General features: G+C 36.3%; 1 protein-coding gene across 3 annotated transcripts in view; it reads right to left on the reverse strand.

Moving 5' to 3' along the window:
- The window catches only part of LOC138695811 (sodium-dependent noradrenaline transporter-like), a 522,121-nt gene that overhangs the window by 20,552 nt on the left and 484,206 nt on the right, over positions 1-17,363 (reverse strand). For all 3 annotated transcript variants that reach the window (XM_069820044.1, XM_069820045.1, XM_069820043.1), the window contains 2 exons: positions 9,371-9,474; positions 4,146-4,270 (listed from right to left, as the gene is read on the reverse strand). In XM_069820044.1, the coding sequence (XP_069676145.1) occupies positions 4,146-4,270; positions 9,371-9,474 (229 nt within the window). The remainder of the gene's footprint in view (positions 1-4,145; positions 4,271-9,370; positions 9,475-17,363) is intronic.

Below are 17,363 nucleotides of genomic sequence, written 5' to 3' on the forward strand. Positions count from 1 at the left end.
AATACCGTAAAAGTAATAATCAAACTGAAAATCCTAATGTCATATTTCCCAGTAACATAAATGGATACACTACTTTTCTCTCCTCCTATAGCTAGTAAAATGATTTGTTTACATATTGCACTAGTAATACCAAACTCCTGTAATGGAAGGGGGTAACAGTATTTCGGAGTATAGCCAGGTTAATGTTAAAAATGTTGGTAAAAATAAAGTGATGTCCCTGTAGATGTAGGAGGTTTGTTACATTTTTCAGATAATGAGAATGGAATAAATTATATTTTTATTATCGTTGATAGAAAGATAATTTATGTCAAATCATTTTTTATTAATCTAAGTTCATTATTTGAATTATTATATGCATCATATCAGGTTTTTCCACCAAAAAGTAAAACTGTGTCATCTTCATAAGAATAATTATGGATATCGAAATGAAATACGACAACCGACAAACAAAAAAATACAAAGCGATTCAAAACCGGCGCGCTTTTTGAACGACCCTTTAGTAATACGAAATAAATTCTGGAGGAACGAGAGCACTCAACAAAAATTTAATGTAACCCAAGCCTAATCTTATTTGGAATTTAGTTGAAACAGGGGTTTCATTGGTTACCAACCCTAACAAAATTGTGTCCCCAAAAGAAGCAAAGTCTGTCCACTTCAAACAATGGCAGAGAAAGGCGGAGGAACAATTGCTTTGCTAGCGGAAATAGATTTGAATTAGCCTAAATAGTTCTCATAATGATTTTCCTATCTTTGACGTAGTGTTTAATGCAGATATGTGCTAGATATATGTATTAATTTACAATTAATGTTATTAGTGTTAATAATTGAAGATAAGTTGTTGTACATTTATTGCCTGTTAATTTGTGTTCAGTTCATGTGTGTAAATAAGTACTGATGTTTAGATTACATTAAAACATGTTTTGAACTGAAAAGGGTATTCTTGAAAATTGCACAAGTATTACTACGAAATTGTCCGAGCAGTACTGCGAAGTTACAAGAGTTCCTGAAACACACACATATCATCTCATGCTTTAGATCAATGGTTGCCAAACACCACGAAATTGTGACGTAATAGAAATGCAACCCGCACACTACTATCGCAGGGAGAGGGGTGGAGTGGGTATCTCCTCAGGTAATGCAGTGAATAACAGTGCAGAGACGGACTGTGACCAAAAAACGAAAGCAATATGATATTCTTCTACTTATTAACTATACATACTTTTTTCCATGTCAATTTTTTTATCCTCCTATTAATTATTTTTGTATTATTAATCAAATAAAATAAATTTATTTTCTTATTTACCATAGAAAGAGAGTGTACCTGCTTTACATCAGGAGATATTTGAAATTAGAAAAACGTACCAGACTGGTCACGAAGTTGTAAATTACACTACATACTTAAAAAAAACCGTCGAAGTATTTTACTCCGATTAAGACATAGAAGCCGATATTTTTTATTGTTTATTTATTAATGAAATATTCAAATTACACTCATACGTAGAAAAAAAACGTGGAAGTATTTTACACCGATTAAAACATAGAAGCCAATACTTTTTATTGTTTATTTATTAATGAAATATTCAAATTACACTACATACGTCAAAAAAAAAAAACGTCGAAGTATTTTATCCCGATTAAGACATAGAAGCCGTTACTTTTTATTGTTCGTTTATTATTCAAGTTACAGGTAAGGGCGTGGTAGTCTTCATAACAAGAAAAATAATGACAACGTACATTGTTCTTTTATACTTCATTTAAAATTTTACAACAAATTAAGTATCTCATATTTTTGCCATCTGCACAAAATAAATACCTTTCCTTCCATGCTCCTTAAAATTACGTTTTTACTTACTATCTGTTTTCGAAAAGACATCGAAACATATTATCCTACACACTTGTAACATTACATGCGGACGTCCGCTGCTGATAAATGTCTTTACTTATATCGAAGTGAAGGCTGTAAACAGAGGGTGGGGATATGATGTCATGGTTACGCTTGAGTGGAGACAGGGGCATGTATCGCGACACAGCTTTTGGCGATCACTGCTTTAGATGGAGCTATTTTCCTGTTGAGATACACTTAAAAATAAAATTTTTAAACCATCCAATAAAATGATGTCTAGTGATTAAAAAGGAAGTTTTTTTAAGCATTTTTGGGTATAACTACAGACAGAAAACCTTAATACTGCGAAATTTGCCTTATTTCTACTGTACATATAAGAAATTAAAATTCTGCATCAATTAGGAAAAAATCCAAATTTCACTATTTTTATCTCCTACCCTTAATACACTGGTCAAAAAAAGTTAAGCATATTTCCAGTTTACCCAATAATACCTTATATTTATGCTTCTTTTGGTTTTATGTGGCACGTATTATGTTTACCAATTCAAACTCTTTCATTTGTTTTATTCTGCATCACTAGGTAACGTCCAAATCACGGCTAGTAAACAATTCGAGCAAAGTTCAATCAGTGTCGTTTTGCTTCATAGTGCTTCATAGTGCAGTAAACAAAGTCTGTAATTCGAGCAAAGTTCAATCAGTGCCGTTTTGCTTCATAGTGCTTCATAGTGCAATGCAATGGCTCGGAACACCCTTACAATGGCAGGCCGCATCAAAATCATCACTTTGATAGAACAAAACATGAGACAAGTTGATGTTGCTAACATCCTTCATGTGAATCAGAGTATTGTCTCCAGACTGTGGAGAAAGTTCCAGGAAACCCAGTCAATAGCAGATCGACCTCGCGAGGGCCGTCCACGCAAAACAACACCAGGTCAGGACCGGTATGTAAGGTTATCTGCACGTAGGAACCCTATAGCCTCAGCTACAACTCTGCGCCATGACCTGCGCGAAGCCACTGTGTTGTTGTAAGTAGCCAAACTGTGCGCAATAGACTTCATGACATAGGGTTGTATGCTCGAAGACCACTCAAGACTCCAGCACTCCGTCCACATCACAGGGGTGCTCGTGCAAGATGGGCTAGAGCACATGAGAATTGGACACGAGGCCAATGGACCAGAACTTTATTCTCAGACGAAGTGAGAATGGGCCTACACCCTGACAACAACTCTATTCGCGTATGGAGACGAACAGGGGAACCAAATCATCCCTCAATGACCGTGGAACGTCACCAACAGTTTGGTGGTTCAATCTTGTTTTGGGCAGGTGTCATGTTTGGCCGCCGCACACCACTGGTTTCAGTAGTGGGAAACATGACTGCTGCCGTGTATGAGAACAACATCCTCCAACCCATAGTAAGTGGTTTTGCAGAGACTGTAGGAGAAGGGTTCACTCTACAGGACAATAATGCTCGGCCTCATCGTGCTCATAGTGTGCAGCCCTATCTGGTAGAACATGGGATCCGAAGAATGGATTGGCCAGCATGCTCACCGGATATGAACTGCATAGAGCATGCATGGAGCTTTCTCAGGAGAGCCATTTCCAATCGTCCACATCACCCATTAACGATTCAAGAACTCAGGAATGCTGCCTTGGAAGAATGGGTCAATTTGCCTCAGGAGAGCTTAGATGCGTTGGTACTGAGTATGCCCCGTCGCATACAAGAGTGCCTCAGGGTTCGTGGAGAACCAACACGTTATTAAACAGAGTACTGAAAGCACCATTTCCTTTTCTTTGATGATGTACGAATTTCAACTTCCCTTATCTTTTCCGTTGTTTCCAAACAATGCAACTTTTTCACTTCATATTGAGTCCATTGTTAACAAATAGTGTATTTCTACTTTTAAGTCTGTTCTGTGGAACCAAGAAACCCAATTATAATTTATCTATTTTATTTTAATTAATAAAAACCGTTATATGCCTAATTATGCTTAACTTTTTTTGACCAGTGTAATATATATTCACAGGAGATTAATATAGAAAATTTAATTATGATGGTTTTTAATGCTGTGCGTAGAATTATTTTGTTTAAGCAGGCGTAATATTCTAACCATTTTCTCGAAAATAAGTGTTTCTCTAATATTGGATGTTTATGGTGATTCCGATTATGATATTAATGTAATATCTAAGGTCTGTGTAAGATTTCTACGAGCACGAGGTGAAGCAAATAGCGTACAGCTTGTTATTGAAGCCCTGCAGACATTACACAAAGCCAGAGCGAATTTAGATGAGAATAATTACTTACCTTCAGTAGCGACGTTGCTTATGGAGATGCCCTGCTTGTGCGACATGAAACCCAGGTACGTAAAAATGACGAAACCGGAGAAAAAGCTGGTGAAGCAGTTGACGGCAGTGGTCACCAGGCAATCCCTGTAACATTAGGGATTTCACAGACTCAAATGCCAAAGCTCTTTTTAATATAATCTACTGTCTATGAGGAAAGCTATTTGAAATAAGTTCAGATCTGAAATGAGCAGAATTTGAATAAAGTTACGTTGTTATTTAGTCAACTATTCGAAGACAGGTTTGAATTTCATAACAGACATCAATAACGCATCACTCATGAGGCAACTAAGCCAGGAGTTAAAGTGGGGAGTTCCTTTCTCCTATCTTTGTATACATCGCTGGCTAGTAACATATTACCAGGCTTCGAGACTTTGGACCCGATACAATAAGTTTACTGTGCATGCACTATAAGGTTGTTGACTCGCTGCAGGTAGTGAAAGGTAGAGATGTGTTGAGGTAACAACGTTGCTATTTAGAGTAGAGTACGGTAGTATGGGGAAGCACACATATGTACATTCTGAAATTAAATATAAATTACACAATGATGATGTCAAAAGAATGTAAAAAGCATTTATTCTCCTATCTTTTACAAGCATTTGTGTTTAATTATACACAGTGTTAATGGTGGAAATAAGCATGTAGCAATTTTAATTTTTTCATTTATCTTGCTAAAGCAAGTGCAGTTACAGTACCGAATTGCAATGTACTACAAGATACATTCTCAGTGTCTCAAACGTAAATCTTTTTCGGTTATCTGCCAAACACAGTTTCTACTGTAGAAAGCTGCGCTCTACATCGCATGACGTGATAGGAGCAAAACGGAAAAACCTAACATCATGGCAGTCTCTAAGAGACAGTCCTTTATTCTCGGGTGACTATGTCCACTAATTTGCTGTTTATGTGACACAATGTTCCATATCCGTTATTTTTACATAAAATTGATTTCCACTTCTGTTTTACACGTTCAGTACCCGGTGTACTTGGTGCCTCATTAATTTTCTGCGTCATTTTCTAAATTAATTTGAGGGCTTCCGGCATCTCTTGCTCTGACTTTTCTAACCGTGTAATAGTTTCAGACACAGTTTGTATGAAAACCAAATTATTCATCAGACCCTTCAAATCCAGAGCGTTTTCCTTTGCGTATTTGTTGGCATTCATTCTACAGTACCCCCCACCCACTTTACGCTTTACCACTATACTCAGTACGCCGTTATGCGGATTTCCCACTGAACTGCTCTATTGGGTCCGAAGTCTCGAAGCCTACATATTACACTAATCAGACTTCAGATGTATATAAACAATTGAAGGTTAAAAAAAAACATAGTTCAAAAAATTCAAACTTGAGAAGCATATGATGAGCGTGTTGGAAATTTTCAGTTGTTTTCATAAAACAGCCATAGTCCAAAGACTTTCTTACCCATACAATTTTAAACTGTAGTATATTGGCAGTACTGCTTCTTACGTAGCGGCAAAAGCCATCTCAGAGAAAAATACTTGGGCACGTGAATTGTTGCATTAATTATGGAGTTATCTTTAAGTGCAGAAGTAACCCCATGGAAGAAACGTATGCGACGAAAGGGAAAGAAACAGGATATAATCACAGTCTACTATATACAGTCGCGAAGCTTGAGGTGATTTTTTGCAAATCTCGTGATAAAGCGCTCCAAGCGGTTAGCAACTAGAAACAATAGACTGTCCACGGTCGACTTTTGACTGAATCGTATTTCCATCGAGTGCTAGCTCGTTGCGTTTTTCACATCGATGCTTGTGAAATGTTCGTTATTGGTTGTAATGAAAATGTTAATGGCTAAAATACAATAATTGGAATAATAATATTTTACTAGAGACGTAGAAAAATTAAGCTTGTTTTAATGAAATTTATTGATCACGTTTTATTTTCACTTCTGGTGGGATTATTATTGCTTAGGCCTACTTTTTTTTTCCCAAAGGATATGTTTTTAATTATAGCTGTTAATTTTGTTGTTATTTTTATTTGTTACTTTATTAGAGACGTAGAAAAAGTCTGTTACAATAAAATTTATTAATCACGTTTTATTTCCAATTCTGGTGTGATTATTATTGCTTAACCTCAACTACGTAAGCCTACACTATAAGTACCGGTACACGTACATAAGTTAATCTATTAATTCATATTTCCATTATTATTGTTGTAAAGGGAAATGCAAATTAATATTTATTGGTTTCATAGTTAATTGTCGCTATAATCTTGAATGAGTGAAGCGATTATAGTAAATTTCAGTTCGTTTTGCACAAACAAAAATAATATTAACCTATTTCTTGCAGGTATCTTCGAGTTTATGGTGGAATTTAATATATTTCATTAAAATAATAAATTAACTTTATGCATTTAATATTTCAATAATGGAAGGAAGGTAGGTGTTAATTTTTCCAAAAGAACACAACGAAAGTGTAACATATTTTGTCGGCTGCTAGGAGAGAGATCTGCGATGATGAGGCGATAGTAGCAATCCTAGTGGTGGGCAACTACCCATGTTTGCATTTTTACTACATATTGAGCTTCGCGACTGTATATAGTAGACTGTGATATAATAAAGAAAAGGAAGATTAAAGAAGAGGCACACTTCAGCCATAACAGAGTATTTTTTCTTAAAACAACCATTGTCCACAGTTTCTCAAGTTTCTACAACACCTTTAGAAATGGCATGATGAATTTCATACTTGAAGTGTCAACAACACTCATGCCAAATAGTTTTTTTGTTTCTCCTAAAATGTATGTTTTTGGACTATGATTGTTTTTAAAAAACCCTTCAATTGTTCTTTCTCTGACACATATCGTCAAGTGAGATGTATTGTCTGATAATACATTTACAAGTCAGCCAGAACCTGTCAGGGGTATAAAGTTACGTAACACTTATTTTCTAACGCTACTGAGAAGTTTTGTACAGTTTCAGGTCCAATTTATGTACTCATCGGTTCATACTTGTAGAAAGGATTCACATGTGTAAACGAAAAGTGATAAGTTTAAAAATGATTTTTAACAGAACTCAAATTAAAACAAACACTAGAAAATACAAAATTTTAACAAAAATTCGTCCTGTAAAAACTGCAGGGTTCGTATTATTGTAGTTCCTTTGTAAGTTGAAGTGTGTCAAAGGTAATCCATATTGCTACAAATATAGTAGGCCTTAATATAAATTTGAACCCATAGTTTCATGATTTCAAGGTAATTTTTAAATAGCTGGTGAATAATTTTTCGTAAAAATATTTTTCTTCCTATAAGAGAAAGTAGCTTGTTACACCTGACGCAATTTATGTTAGGCCTGAACGCTGCTGCCCCAGTAACTTATTTTACTTTCTGTAAGTTTTTAAAGACTTTGTGGAAATTTTCAGAGTCTTCGCAATCAATTTTCTACTTTCCTGATTCCAGCATGAGAAAATTATGCAATTTTACTGGGAGCTGCAACGAAATTTTTACTGCGAAACCGGAAACAAGGTGAGAAAATGGCTCTAATTTTTTTTTCTTGAATTCTTCCACTAAGAGGCATTTCTTTTTTGTTCTTTCGCTTTACTTATAGTTTAAAGCAGTGTTTCTCAAACTTTTTTGAAGTGAGGACCACTTTTTTAAATCAGAACAGTTCCGCGGACCACCTTACTCCTGTTCCCTCCGAAAGTAAATTTATAATTTTTTTAGCATATTTTAACATCAATAAACTTATCTTTTAAATTAGAATTACTTAATTAAAATTAATTTAATTCAATTAATTTTATATTAGTATTAGCTAATTAAGTTAATGTTAATAGAAGAAAATTCATTTTCGTTTTTTTTAATAATTCAAGGCTATTAGAGTTTGGATATTCTTTAACTTATTAACTAAAAAATAAATAAATAAATGTTGGTACTCACATTAATGATATGAATGAGCCTGTCGATTCTTACACAGTTGTTGTAGGCCTGTATTTGAATGACTAGATATTTATTTAATGACACTAGAATCACTGATATTAATATCTTCACACACAGCTTCTGAACTATGAGCATTGCCTAAATGAAGCGTATCATCACGTTCCTTTCTTTCCAAAGATCCGGATCGAAGTTTTTTCAGTATGTATAATGGACACTATTTAACAGAGACATAGGCAACTACTAGCGTGTACCACATAAGAAAGATTTAAAGTCATAAATTCATGAAAAGATTCGGTACTTTGGTCCTCTGTAATGAATTCGGGTGGTCCCTGGCTGGGTTACAGGTGCAGCACCAGAAGTGCAGGGAAAAGATGGCGAGGAACACCACGTTCATAGTGCTTTAAATCCCTCTTTTTTTGCTGAGAGTATAGTGGGAAGTCGATAGACGGGTAGAGTAATAAATTTCATAAAACGTCAGTACTGGGAGAAAAAGTGAAAGCGATTGCCATTTTTAATTTCCAATCTCAGAAATTTTCAGCCATAATGTAATACGCAATTCGTTTGAATTTTATTTTTTTTTCTTTTGCCTTTTTTGAAAGACCACAATGGCAGACCTCGAGGACCACAGGTGGTCCGCGGACCATAGTTTGAGAAACGCTGGTTTAAAGAATTCATTACTAAAGACTCTATACTCTCAAAATCTATTGCGAGCCTAGATTACAATGAGTAATACTAACAGAACAAGAAAACGTCGCAAAGTCAAGTCGAAACTCCCGTGAAAAAATCGTATACAGGTAGGTGATATTAAGAGAAGCTCAGATAAGAAAATAGTTGTCACTAGAAGCTGTAAGACACTTCAAAACTTATCAAGCAGTTGAAGCACATGTACTTGAGAAAGCTTTCTATTATCCTTCACGTTTATCAGTTAAACCTGTAGAGGAAATGTAAACATTCTGACTTCAACTTTTTGATCATACTTTGTTACAATACAGTAATACATACAGTCCGTAGAAGATCCTGTTTTAATTCAAGTGTGACTTACACGTTACCATCTTGCTTTTATTGTAGAGTGTGATGCATCTGACCTGTCTTCGTTAAAGATAAGTAGAAAGATTATTCAGGTACTAATAGAAGGGTACATTAGTACTATATTTTAGACCTATTTTTGTCGGATGGCTTGTATTAACAACTACATTTTCAGTCACTTTTTTATAGTGTTTATTCGTGTACAGACTTTCAAAAGGGGTGTCGAACTGACGTTGTGGAAGTTACCTTCTTAAGAATTCTTCTTGACTTACCGGAGGCAGTTATTTTCGAAGTTATTGTAACTGGCATAAGATAAATGGACACCGAAGCCCGCACCTACGGAATAAAAAATCTGGACTGCGGCATCCACCCAAACCTGCAACACAACATTTCAAAATTAATACTTAATAGAATAAAAATACTCACGTTATGCAAGGAGCTATCAGAGAAATATTTCTTTCATTTAAGGCAGTGGTCGTCAGTACTCGCTGAATTGGATAAAAGGTAAGCGGAGCCGTCCTGTGTGCTAGAAAGTTAAGCTAGGTTAAAAACAGAGGCAAACGTGTATATTTTTGTCTTTTCATAGAACAAGACTGACATAGCAAGCAGCAGATCCGCCACTGAAAGAAAGGAATAATTAGTGGAGACGTTTTTAAACATAAAACGTGCATGAACGAGTCATTCTCTTACAGTGAATAGGAAATGAGACAACCCTCCTCTCCTCTCCTCTGACAGTGTTAGGGCGCCTATATTATATTGCAAAGATCAGAATGTCCGTTAAGAAGACGTCTATAGACTCAATTGTATTTTCTGAACTCCGAACGCTCTATAGGCGTATCTCCAAACCCACACCGGCTGACTACACTAAGGTTCGCTGCCTAGATCATATATGTAACAGATAACTCCTCGCTACGTTAAAATCGGCAGTACTTTGAAGAGAACAACCGCCAGGATCGCCACCCGTCTGCCGTAAACGAACACGAGATGGCAGCACAGTCGCTAATGCAATTCAAATCTCAAATACAAAATTTGCTAAGTCTTCCCGTCAAACATGATATTGCTCAAACTTCGTCCACAGAAGTAAAAACTACAATCTTCGAAAGTAAACAAAAAAAATCACCTGGACCAGATAAAATCACAACTGAAATGTTAGCTCACCTTCCGCAATTGGCCCTTACACATCTTACAAAAATTTATAACGCATGCTTGCAACATAAATATTTCCCTAGATCCTGGAAACATGCTCATATTGTTACATTTCCTAAACCGAAAAAGAACCCAGCAATTCCTAATAACAGACGGCCTATTAGTCTGCTAAGTATTCCCGGAAAAAGTTTAGAAAAAATAATTGCAAGACGTCTACTTCCTCTTCTTCAGACACCATCAAGAACTCATCACCAGCAGTTCGGTTTTAAGAAACATCACTCCACAGCTCATCAGTTAAAAAGAATTACTACTCACATCAAAGATCATTTTCACACAGATCAGCATACAATGGCAGTTTTTCTCGACATCGCTCAAGCTTTTGATACAGTCTGGCACTCTGGTCTTCTCCATAAACTACAAGTACTCACCATAGACGACGGACTTATACATATAATTCACAGTTTTCTCTCAGATCGAACCTTTCAAGTTAAAATGGAAAATAAACTTTCAGCAGTTCAAAATATTCACTCAGGAGTTCCACAAGGTTCCATAATTGCACCACATCTCTATTCTGTCTATGTTCACGACATGCCACGCTCTGCTAATTGTAAATTAGGATTATATGCAGACGATACTGTGTATTACACAAGTGGCTTCAACATCAACAATGCCCACATCAAGTTACAAACGCAACTCAATGCTCTAGAAACGTGGCTTACAAATTGGAGAGTAAAAGTAAATATTGAAAAAACACAACTATCATATTCACCCATAGGAAACCTAAAAAACCAGATTGCCTTCGTCTCTTCTCAGAAAACATTGACTACAAGAATGAAGTTAAATATCTAGGAGTGATTCTCGACAAACGTCTGAGCTACAATGAACATGTAGAATATGCAAGAAACAAAGCTCTGGCCAGATTTATTCACTTATACCCACTGATTAGATCTCCGTATCTTAACCTTCCCCTCAAAGTAAGGCTTTACACATCGGTCATAAGACCAGTGATGGCATATGGTTGTGAAGTTTGGAATTCCGCCCATCCAAGAATCATCAGAAGACTACATGCAATCCAACGATCAGTCTGCTTAAAAGTCACTGGTGCTGACTACACCACATCAAATGCACAGCTCCAGGAGATGTTAGAGATTGAATCATTTTATGATTTCATCAAAAGAATTTCAAATAACTTTTCTCGAAAGTTGCTGAATCATCCTAACCCTCTCATTCGAGCTCTGGCTACCTGAAGCGAAATTTGATTAATTAAATGCCCTCAAGAAAAGGATAACTAAGTTGGAATCAAAAATCATTTTAATATCTTTTTATATTACTTTAAAGTAAAAGCCTTATTTATACAGGGACATCATTTTATTTTTACTAACATTTTTAATATTAACCTGGCTGTACCTTTCTATTAACGATTGAAACAGGAAACACCGTTTGCTACCCTTTTTACGACGGAGTTCGATGATACTGGCGTAAAATACAAATCACTTTACTAGGTATAGGAGGGAAGAAAAGTAGTTCATCCATTTATGTAAACTAGGAAATATCGCAATTTTGAGTTTGATAATTTTCATTAGGTTTTTCTTTAATCAAAATACAGTACTGTATTAACACTTAGTGTTTTATACACGTATTGAGCTATCCATTCGGACGTATTAATTATGCAGTGTACTGTATATTGTACTGTTACAGCACATTAGCGTACTATATAGAGAATGAAGTTAAATTGAAAAATAATTATAATATGGATATTTAAACACATTTTAGAAAATGGTGGCCGTTCATTTCGATACAGGCTTCAGTTCTTTTGTGCATATTATCGCACTATAGACTATTGTACCTAATTCCAATTACCAGTTTCGTCCTTCGTACGAGTAACTCATGTTGAAATAATTCTGTACCTACAAAGAGTACCTTACGTACTGTAAATTCAATCTTCACTTCTGCCCGATCCGAAAAGATAAAATCACTCAGAAATGCTATCTACTGTCCGTTCAAGTGGTTTTGTCGCAGGGTTGTAGAAAGGGGGGGGGGGAATCACGTGACAATTAATTACTTAAGGAGGCCCTTTTATTTAAGTTATTTTAAACACTTGAATAATATTACGTAGACGTCCAATTCCTAACAGAAATTAATGTTTTCAGAAAAGAGCTAAGATAGCCCAGCTACTAGACTTTACAGAGGGGCGAACAGAAGCAGGTGGGGGAAACCGGGATGCGACATAGGGAAACGGACGACAGTACCCGTACGAAAATATGATTCAATATTGAAAGCTCTTTCGCCACTGGAAAACGCGAACATATTTCTGAAACGTACTATACTCAGTAACTCAGTACTGCTTACGCGCCCTCGGCTCTGTGTCGTGAACGGTTGGAAGTTTACTAGTAGAAGGGGTGGGAGTGAAGTACATTCCAAAACTCAGGTACAATAAAAATTGAAGTAAAAATAAAATGATGTCCCTGTATATAAGGCTGAAACTTATGTACAAATCAACATCACGACAAAAAAAAAAATGGGTAATACGTCGTGACTCCTTATGTAACAACTAGATGGCAGCGTAGTAAACCTGACAAAAGTTGTTAACCTCAAAGCCTATAACCCCGACATATCTGTTACATATATGATCTAGGGTTCGCTGCGTACTCAGGTTTCGAGCAGGCAACCCAACTCGTCCTTAGGCCAGCCCTCCGTGCGTCTCCAGTCAGCGTTCTGGGAATGCTAGGGAATGATCACGGAATAGAGGAATGTTGACGGAATGATGTGGATGCCTAATATGGATGAACGGGACAGAACTTAGGGAAAACCCCCGATTGCGCTACAAATGTCACTATGAATTTTTCAATGAAAAATCTCAAGTCTGGCCGGGACTTGAAGCTGGACCGTCTGCGTCACAGGCTGAAGGTCTGACCACTTAGCCACCATAGAGGGTTGGCAATTGAATTTGTCTGCTGCGGAGGGGGGGGGGGGGTGGCTGTTTGCCACCATCTGCTAAAGTCGGCCAGTCAACCAGGGTTGCTACATTGGGCGATATTTCGCCATTTGGGCTACATAAACAGAGATTTTTCGACCTATTTTTAAAGAATTTTAAACTCCATTTCGACGACTTTCGCCCGGATTTTTTCGAAATTTGGGCGACGTAGGAAAAATCACTTGATCGTGTATTAATTTTATTTCATTGAGTAGTCCATTGCTGATACATCCCTAATTGAATCCAATGATTGACATGAAATATTAGAATTACCATTGTTGACACGCCGGAACTTTTTCTTAATCAAAGAAAACTTTATTACAGTTGTTTATGTTTATTCTCAACATTATAGTTGTCCACACCTGTGGAGTAACGGTTAGCGCATCTGACCGCGAAACCAGGTGGCCCGGGTTCGAATCCTGGTTGGGGCAAGTTACCTGGTTGAAGTTTTTTCCGGGGTTTCCCCTCAACCCAATATGAGCAAATGCTGGATAACTATCGGTGTTGGACCCCGGACTCATTTCACCGGCATTATCACCTTCATCTCATTCAGACGCTAAATAACCTAAGATGTTGATACAGCGTCGTAAAATAACCTACTAAAAAACATAGTTTAGCGCCGAAAATTGTCACCGATCTTTGACACTTGTTTAAACAAACGTATGGCTCTTTCTTCCTCGCCCCAGGAAGTAGGCCTACTGCGCTATTTTTCTTAATCTGAGGACCAATAAACTGATCATTACTGGAACCTATAAACGAAGCATTGTAGATAATTTTCTAACAACGTGAAAAATAGCAATCTAACCGTAGTTTCTACTCCAACTCCCTAAACATTTAATTCTTTCAAAGGTGTTAATATTGAGATTGGTTTAATTTGTAGGTGGGTATAACAGTGACTTGTGTTGTGCAAAATTGCAGAAGTGGGGAAAATTTGAGAATATCGGCACAGAAACCAATGCAAAGCGTATGCCATAAATACTAAATTTATAGAATTTATTACATAAATATGACATGAAGTAACGATATTATATTATTATAAAAACGCATACATTGAGATTGCTCATTTTTAAGTAGAAAATTGGCGTCGTTGGGCTACACTAGCACCAAGATTTGGCGACTTTAAGTAAAATCAATCTGGCAACCCTGTAGTCAACTAGTCAGCTTCTATCTGTGGGGGCGGTTGTTTGTGTGCTAGCTGTAGTCTGCCAGCCAACCAGTCAACTTCTATCCGCGTGGACGGTTGTTTGTGTACCAGTTGCAGTCTGCCGGTCAACTACTCCTCTCGTAGCTGCTATATGCAACATCTGTTCGTATCAAAGACGTTATGTGGTTCGTATGAGCTTGAAGTGACGTGAGAATATGGATGTCAAAAGAAACTAAGTTATTTCCATCAAACGCGGTAATGCTTTCCTGTTATGTTACGAATTCAAACTCAGCAACGTTGTGAGCTGAAAATAGTGAGATAAAATTTTGTTCTACTGTTAGTGAAAAGTGTGTACTGTGCAGTGATAATTGTGAGAAGGGAATATAAACATTAACTGGTGAAGAGTGACGCAATTTCTTTGGAAGTTCACACTGCTGTGAAACGCAAGCCTAAGAAGGAGTTGTATTGTCGGCGCAACAAATCGGTCAGAAAAGACATTATTCAATCCACACCAAAAGAAGTATCAGGTAATTTAATAAAATATATCTGTTATCTGTGGTGTTTGGTCAAAACATGAAAACTCCAAAAGACCAGTTCTGAGATACAAGCATTTTTATTTTCACTTTTCCTATACAAATCATAATTCTACTTTACATACAAATGTGACTGAAAATAACATAAGATTAGGTGGAAGTATCACGGGTATACCAAACGAAAGGAAATGTTTTTCTTAATAGAGTTGCGCTTTCAGTTAAAAAAGCCATTTTTTTTTGGAGTTACTATGTTCTGACCAAACACCACAGATTAGTTGTGCAGACGATACCTCAATTCGTATTTAAAATTCTTAAGAAAACGTTAATTTAAAAAATGAAGGCCAATAGATGACAGTAAGTGAAAAAAAAAATATGTTTTGGAAATTAAAAATTTTGCTTTAGTAATCATGCTATAGTAATATGCGTTACAAGAGCGGTATGTTGAAGTTTTCATGTTCGAGGAAAAGTTTGAAAAAGCGAAACGTAGTTGAGCTTTTTTAATTTCCGAGAATTGAAAGAAAACATACCGCTCGTGTATCGTACATTATTTTGTGCGAAGATCGTTTATTTACATACCTGAAAGAGGAATTTCTAATTAGTTGCAATGAAATCTCCATCTTGGTTTCTGTTCAATGACGGCAAATTTGCAAAACAAAAATATCTGTCTTCAACATTGTTGCTTTAAAATGTTTTCTGTGTTTACTATACGTCTGTCTTTTTTTCCCCCAGTCTATAAATGCGAACTTAAAACAAACGGTAAGGTTATGTAATGATTTATTTTTCATTTTAATATTCTAACAATATTATTTATATAACATATTGCAGTAGTAACATCGGCAAGTTTGTTGATTTTTTCACGGCTTCCTTAATGTTACTTGCATCACGAATGCAGTAACTTTAGTGGAGTTGTAGAGTTTACTTACTTTTTGCAAATATTTAAAAACAATAATTAATAGTGCAATTTAGGTGAAATTGCAGTGGTAAGTTTCCAATTTATAATTATTACTATATAGAACGTCTCTAAAAATAATATGTTAAAGGCCTAAAGCAGTAAAATCAATATGTCACTTAAGCGGTAAGAAGAGAGAAATTGTTATGTGTGTTAGGTTGGGAATACTGAATGTGGAATTTTATACTTTCCGCGGATTGGTTTTGTGCGGAAACCAAGGAAATACGCACGATCTCGCACAAAAATATTTTCATCTTTACATGCAGTGGCGATTCCTCCATGAAGGATATGAGGATGACCCCAGAGTATAATTTCGTGCATCTCAGGATAGAAAAAACATTTTAATTACAGATTTTGATTTTCAATGCGTCCCGGCGTAATAATTTCCTTTAAGCTTCCACTTTCTGTCCTAAGTTGTCGCCACTGCACAACGCAGAAATAATTTCCGAGGAACCATCCAAATACAGCAACGGTTTTTTCTAGCAGTGAAGTTTAGTGGACAGGGGAGAGTGCGGAAGGAGGGGTTTGGTTTGAGTTTAACCGCGTTTGAGGATATGACCGCGTATCCTAATGCTACGACCTTTCTTTCTGGGTGATGGAGACCCTGTCAGAGACTACAATAAGAATTTTCAAGTACCTTGTAGACTTCTTAAATGCAGCTCATTGGTCATTTAAAAATAATAGAATAAACGAAATAATTAATAATTTAAAATGATATAAGTAGCTATAATAAATACAAGAATTAACAGGACTTTCAGATGACAGGACAGCCGAAAGAATATCTGAAGTTGTATTTGATCGTTTAGAAGAATTTAACTGTAGCAAGAAATTGATTGCACAAACGTACGACGGAACATCGGTAAATATCGGGCAGTACAATGGCTTAGGAGCCATCTTCACGACTAAAAAGGGGAGGAGAATCGAACTACACTACTAATAAATTGCCAGTTCCAGAATGGTGAGTCAAAGACTAACATAGGTGTACTTGTATTGATTTTGCATGCTCTATTATTATTATTATTATTATTATTATTATTATTACTATTATTAATATTAATATTATTATTACTAATTTTATGTTATTATTAATAGGCTATTAGTTTCTGTCTTGGTCATCAGTCGTCAATCTCATATCCTACATCAATGGCGGGCATTGCTGTGGCATTGCCACAGTGATGTCAGACCTCAGCGAAGAACCAAACTTACCCCCTACCTTCCCCTTCCCCCACCCCACGAAAATGCTGCGCGTGTACGTGGCGGATTATACTGGATTGCTGTACTTCGGAGCTTCATTAGTGACACAATGTCTTTCGCAGAATCATATGAATCGAGAGGATATCGCACTTAAAGAAAGGCGGTTCTTTCATTTCTCATGTTTAGGATCAGTTACAAATATTCAGGACGCGAACTTAAATATGTACATTCTTAAAATAGATCACCTGTTATACGAGTTCAAAGAACACAGATTCAGTGATTTTCAAAGGATGGAGAAAGATGCCAATATTTTTGCCACTCCTTT

The sequence above is a fragment of the Periplaneta americana genome, chromosome 3, assembly GCF_040183065.1.
Source record: "Periplaneta americana isolate PAMFEO1 chromosome 3, P.americana_PAMFEO1_priV1, whole genome shotgun sequence".
Classification (NCBI taxonomy): domain Eukaryota; kingdom Metazoa; phylum Arthropoda; class Insecta; order Blattodea; family Blattidae; genus Periplaneta; species Periplaneta americana.